Source organism: Saccostrea cucullata, unplaced genomic scaffold (assembly GCF_032062105.1).
Source record: "Saccostrea cucullata isolate Sc308-1 unplaced genomic scaffold, CSIRO_AGI_Scuc_v1 ctg21455, whole genome shotgun sequence".
Lineage (NCBI taxonomy): Eukaryota > Metazoa > Mollusca > Bivalvia > Ostreida > Ostreidae > Saccostrea > Saccostrea cuccullata.
In genome coordinates this window covers 1-6,575 of record NW_026936817.1, presented here as the reverse complement: position 1 = coordinate 6,575, position 6,575 = coordinate 1, and the positions used below count along the sequence as shown (strand labels likewise).

Sequence of the window (6,575 nt, the reverse complement as noted above, 5' to 3'; positions counted from 1 at the left end):
CTAATATAGGGAACCCGTGAATGACTCCACACTATCGACTACACTTTGATTTCAGTTGCATTGTTCACCATTACGGTAACAAAAGAAATTGAAAGTTTATAATTAAAGAGAAGAAACATCGTCATTTTACATCATTTCAATGTCCGACAAATATTAAGGTCAGACTACATGTTCTTAAATATATGTTAAGTATCTTTTGGTATTAAAAAAATTTTCATTTCTGTCATTCTCCTGATTTCTACATTGTTTTCAAATGTTTTTAAATATAAGTAAACCCAAAAATTGTGACATAGGTCATTCATAAAATTCACCCCGTGGTACATGTATCTTGTCCAGATGTCTGGTAAGGTACCCTAATTTCTTGTGAGGAATCTTTTTTACATTGTAAGTACCTATTCTACAATGACAAATTATTAGGAAAAATTATATATTTGTGAGTATAACGTGTTGTCTGACCTTAACCGATGATAAGGCATAAAAATTAATCAAAATAAATGATACATTGTAGGGATTACAAATAAAGTTTCAGAAAAAAAATAATAATTTTGCTCAAAATAAATGACGCATAAAATTAAATCTAAGCGAGAAAGAAAAGAAATCAATGTATGTATGTAGTATCTTTAATTAACAAAGAACGGACATTTATGTTTAGCTATGATATTTCTGTTATTAATATTTTTTATAATATAAAATCTAGATAGAGATATGCTGCCCTAGACAATGTATTGAGTCATTTCCAACTATAAAAGAAGTGAAATAATGTCCGATGACAGAGGAAGCATGGGCGATGGCTGCATGCCGCCAAGAGGAAAAGGTGTGATGTTCTTGCAAATCTACAGACATGTGTCCCTGAGCCTGAGAAGTTCGTATACCATTGTTTAGTGAATCAGTGGGGAAATGGGAAGGTTGAAGTTTGTGCTCCAATATGGATTTTTACAGGTAATACCACAAATTATATCAACAGGAGGGGTCTACAAAAAACATAATTTTTTTCTTATTATGAATGACGTGCAATAACTTTCCTTCCTTAAATTCTTTATGAAAGGTACAACATTTATAGAGAGTTATTTGTTTAAATTTTATATGAAATAAAATAACTGACAAAATTCAACGTGCAGGAACATTGTGATTTTTAATGCTAAGTATTTTCATATATAAAGAATGGCAATTAATATTATTAAAAAGTCCAGTCTTTTGAATGAGTATGTATTAATTTCGAAGAAATATTGTCATGTACATTGTAATGTTACTATATTGAGGTACAATTGTAGTATGGCATTTTCTGAAATAATTACCTGACGTGTGTCTCAAGCCAATCGAGGATTTTGTATTATATATGTAAATGTGCACTATAACAGTCTTTCATGGATAACAAGATGCTGTAAGACGACATGGAACTATCGAACATAATGACTGAATTTAGTGAATGGTACATGTATATCATTGTCTGACATCATTACAAGATACAGAGCATAAAAAAATACGATCTTGTATACTTTCATATAGGTAAGACGATATTGTAGATCATAAAAGTCATACTGTTTTATTTTGAACAAATTTTATTGACAACATGTCAAAAGGATTGGATACAAATACCAAAAACTTAGACAGTCGTATCCCATAAAATACTGTACAACAGGAGAAAAAATACTTTGAGTATGAAGATACTTATCTTGTAACGTCAATTCAAGATTCTAGGGTGATAGGATAATAATAAAATACTTACACTTGAGCAGAACATTCTAATACTCTTTGACCTCTAGAATATCGTGTTTTGGGATACACGTATATTACAACAAGTCTGAAATACGATGCTTTCTTCAATTTTTACAAAATACTGAGTAATGGGATACCGACTTACTAACATTTTTCAGGATTCTATCGGTACTTTAATACTATTGCCTTTCATATTACAATATCATTGCAAAATGTTAATACATGTATTTTACTTGATAACAGGATATTGCGGATACTATGATACAGAAACTGGCAAAATTGTCAACGATGTAAAGAAAGACTACACAACGGATGATGACCCCTGCCACCTAGATACAATTCCTCCGAGTCTTTCAAATGTGAGTGTTAATTAATTTTTTTTTTATTTTATTATAAAAAATAAAAACTATGTTTATTTTCTAAATATTTAGAAAAAAAAACTATTTTTATATCCTCCAAGCTATAATTTGAATCATTTATGCACATGACGAAAAAGGACGAACTTAATTTAAAGGAAAGAGTTTTCTTTTATGGATATCATTCATTATTATGTCAATCAAATGCCTATTTCAGCTCAACAGATTCACAGAATGAATGGATGATAGTATCAATTATAATTGCTATAGGTTCCTGTATAGTGATCGCTGTTATATTCTGGTGGTCAAGAAGAACATCTGGTATGCAGAAATATAATTATATGTTTTCATTGTCTTCGTCTTTATTGATTATAGAGACTTCAGCAGGAATATCATCGTTATTTTCATGAAATTTTGTATTTCTAAATCATGAAAAAAGAATGCGTTACTATTTAAAAATGAAAAATCATGAACTTGAAAAAATATATGAAAAAGCAGACTTTATTTTATTTAAAAAAATCATAAATATTTAACACAAACGTTTTTACTGTTGTTCGTTTTTTAAAAGACCCAAATTCACAAGAACAAGCTCGGATTAATGGCAAAGAGGCTGTACCTTTGACTAATGAACAATCAGATGGTGAGTTACAAAACATTTTCATTGCTATTAATATAACGTAAATACGTATTCATCGTAAAATCATAAACTTCTTGTTAAGGAATGGATGTTTAGAAAAGATATGGTATCTGTTTTTGATAAATGACTCTCCACAAAAATCAATGTGATGTAGCTATAGACATCAATCAGAAAAAAGAATATAGTGGAAGGGTCTAAAGCAATTGAATGTTTTCTAAATGATTATCATTTATATTCATTACAGCTAGTGCAGCGGTTTCAAGCAAAGAGGACACAGTTGACGAAAAACGGTTAGAGATTACAAAATAACTATTTAGTATTCTTCTCTAAGTGTTTAAAAGGTTATCAAGTAAGATATTTCTAATGTTCTTATCAACTTTCTTTCTAGGACTAGTGATGACATAACATCAATTGCGGTCTATGGCAAGGGTAAGGATGTTGACTGCCTTAGATTAATATATGATAAAGATTGGAATATGTCAGCATAAAAAATGCAATTTTTTCATGATATATCATAATGAGACAAAAAAAAGCAGAAAATCTCTGACTTCTTCCTTCTAAGATCAGTAGTTGTTCGACAACATTTACTTGCACATTTTGCTTATTCTGACATTTGTATCAGGTTTTTAAACCTAGTATGATAATAGAAAAGTAAATGGATTTTCTCGGTTTCTTTTTTTCTCTTTTAGTTATGAAAATAACTATACATATTAACAAAAAGGAAATAGAAAATTTCCATGGACCTAAATTAAGCATCCCATTGGCCGCCATACTGGAGGTCCAAATGCTCATATTCCTTCATTTTTCAACCAATTTTAAATTTTAATATTTGCTTTTTTGAATTAGGAATCATTATTTTTCTGAAATATATAAATTTTTGAAAGCCTCATATATTTAACAAAAAATTATTTAATAAACATTTCCCACCTAATATTCTGCTATATTTTCTTAAACTTGAAAAGACAAAGAGGAAAACTCACCGAGTCGACCTCCAATATGGGGCCAACGGGAGGTAACTTTTGCTAAATTTAGGCCAATCGAAAACTACATGTATCTATACATTAAGTTTATTCAATATACAAAAGATGTAAAATATAATTATTATTATGTAACTTCGAAACTTGATGAACAAACACTACGAAGATGAAGAATATACAGTAATCAATCTAAAAAAATAATAAAAACAAAGTATATTCAAGTCATTGCATAGGAAAAATATGGATCGAACAAAAAATGAACTTTTTTGGTGACCTTGAACTTGCCCAAATGACCGTGGGTCAAGCAAAACTGCAATCAGCACATAAAACTTTGATCCTCAAAAATTCCAAAGGCAAGGATGCGTAAACATCTCCAGCTGAGCAGGCACACCCGCATTGGGTCCTCTGTATTACATGTAATTAGTTAATTTCCTTAAGGCAGAACACCCCGCAGTCAATTTTAGCATAAAAGTCCTATTAATTTTTCCGAAACACGCCGGGCAAAATACAACCCGGTGATAAGTTAATCATTAATAAACAAGGCCAATGCAATCAGAATTAAACGGAGATATATTGTAAATGAAATTTACATGATATTTTTATAAACAGTCATTAGATTTAATCATTTCCTAGAAATAATTGTATATATTTTCAAGAAGTTGACTAGGCATTACATTGTATATGACACTTCTCTCTCTCTTTTCTCAGAATTTGTGTACAGAACAACACCAGCGAAACATGTATATAGCAGGTATGGTCATTTCGTAAGATGACAATATCAAGAGTTACCTTTCTTTGTTTCCAATCTTTGATAACTTTGTCTCTTTTACTTTACATACATGTAACGAACATTCGTGGAATATCATTTTCTCAATCATGTACATTGTAAAAGACTAGCTTAATGCTCTCTTATACTTTTTTCTAGTGGAAGTTCAAGTCATATACATTCGGCTAAGCTTGTCTCTCTATCATTTTTTTTTTATTTTAGACTGATGTTTTATTGATATTTCCTTAGCAGATGATTCTTAAAAGACTTAAACTTTTTATTAATTTTGATTATGTTGTCAATATGATTAATTATACAACATATATCAAAAGTATGACTTAAATATGCATAAAATCTGCGGACAATTTTTGTTTATTTTGTTAAGTAGAGAGTTTTTTTAACAACACTTCAAGAAATCTTCACTCATTTTGAGACGTCAGGACTTGCTAAAACAAGGAGCCCTTTAAAGGAGACTTCTACTCAACATTTATAATTACAATTGAGCAGTTCGCAGTTCATACAGTTAGGAATCTTTATAATGCCAGCACCTACTGCGACATTAAACCTCGGTTATACGATCTCATCCGATTGAACAAAAAATTCTACGACCGAAAAGGGAAATCGGAACTCGCGATGTTTGGTATATCTAAAACATGCTATTGCAAATGAAAACAACTTTTTATATCCCTTCCTTTTTTTAAAAAAAAAACCTTATTGACACCGCTGCTTCAGATGGAATGGAAACGGATAAGGGCGAAAATACGCTTTCAGAAAGGTAGCATGTTTTTCAAATTTTTATATGTGTAAGAATTTTACAAAGATTTCTCAACACTTTAGTGAATACATTATAATTCATAACACATAAATTCTTTTTTTATGAAAACAGAAACATTAAATATTGTATTGGTTTTTAATATTTAAGCTATGCTCGGATGCCAGATACCTACAGTGAGTAACCACACCAAACTGAATACTTTCTGACGTCATATACAATTAAAATCTTGTTCAATATCTTGATCAACAGAAACACATTCAATTCAAAAATGAAAAGAAATTGACAAATATGGAAGCATCTACTTTTATCTGCCTGAGATCAGCTTGTAAGTCTTCAATTTTATCAAGGTTTTTAATTTTCAGGTTCAAAAAGGAGACGAAGGAGAAGAAAGAAAAATAAACATCATATAGGTACAAGTAACACATCGTTCTACAGAACATTCAATAAAAACATTGCCTTTTGAAAATAAAAAATGGAAATGGATACACAGGTGTATCTAAATATTAATTTGTAAAATATCAATTCACGGAGATATGGCTGAAATGTAGTACTTTTAATTAAGGAATCACTTTTAAAGCTAAAATTAAATCTTTATATATTTGATTATTAAGCAAACTTTAAAGGTATGAAAATGCTTGTGTTTCAAAATTTCCGAAAACCTCTTCCATTTCACTCTCTAATTTAAAAAAAAATATTAAATGATAAATCGTGGAAGTAAAATATATTATGCTTAAAGTATATTTTTATTAATTCTTTAAATGCTGTACATATTGATAACACAAAGGGCCCGCATAATGACAGTTATGAAATAGATATTATTGTAAATTTACCCTTGAAATATGGAAAATCTGGAATTATAAAATAAAAATAATTGATGAATGTCGTCAATCTAATAATACAAGGAAACTAAAATAATCATACTTTTTGTTCCATACAAGATTAAATCAAATGAGCGCATTGTTTTATATCTGCTGCCAAAAATCTCCAATAGATTCAGAGGTGAGAATAGAATATTCTTTACTCCTTAACATCATAAAAAAATTGTTTGGTTTATTATGAAAAGTCGTTTTATTAATTTGTTTTTAATATTTTAAGACGATTTTAGTGTGAAAGGAAAAGGAGGAAACCAATGAGGAAATACATATACTTCTATCCAAGAGAAGGTTTGCTTACTTTGTAAAGTTAAGACACTTCAATCAATTGTATAAAAAAATTAAAATGTTTTCTTTTAATTTATAAACCATGCACAATATAGTTTTAAAAGAGAACAAAACTGTGCACTGTATATATTTTCGTAGAAACCATTTAAACTACTGTTAAATATTCGTTGTTATCATCATGTAGTCTT

The 6,575-nt window shown here is 29.4% G+C and overlaps 1 protein-coding gene and 1 long non-coding RNA gene across 2 annotated transcripts; both read left to right on the top strand.

Moving 5' to 3' along the window:
* Window positions 1-759: 759 nt before the first annotated feature.
* Window positions 760-4,690, top strand: LOC134246654 (uncharacterized). Its single transcript, XM_062729027.1, has 8 exons — window positions 760-814; window positions 1,960-2,075; window positions 2,231-2,393; window positions 2,641-2,712; window positions 2,954-2,999; window positions 3,098-3,138; window positions 4,395-4,437; window positions 4,612-4,690. The coding sequence occupies exons 1-8, from the start codon at window positions 760-762 to the stop codon at window positions 4,688-4,690; spliced, it is 615 nt and encodes a 204-aa protein (XP_062585011.1).
* Window positions 4,691-5,139: 449 nt separating this feature from the next.
* Window positions 5,140-6,262, top strand: LOC134246653 (uncharacterized). The gene is made up of 3 exons (XR_009987673.1): window positions 5,140-5,227; window positions 5,375-5,400; window positions 5,590-6,262. It is a non-coding gene; the product is annotated as an uncharacterized LOC134246653 (long non-coding RNA).
* Window positions 6,263-6,575: the final 313 nt, after the last annotated feature.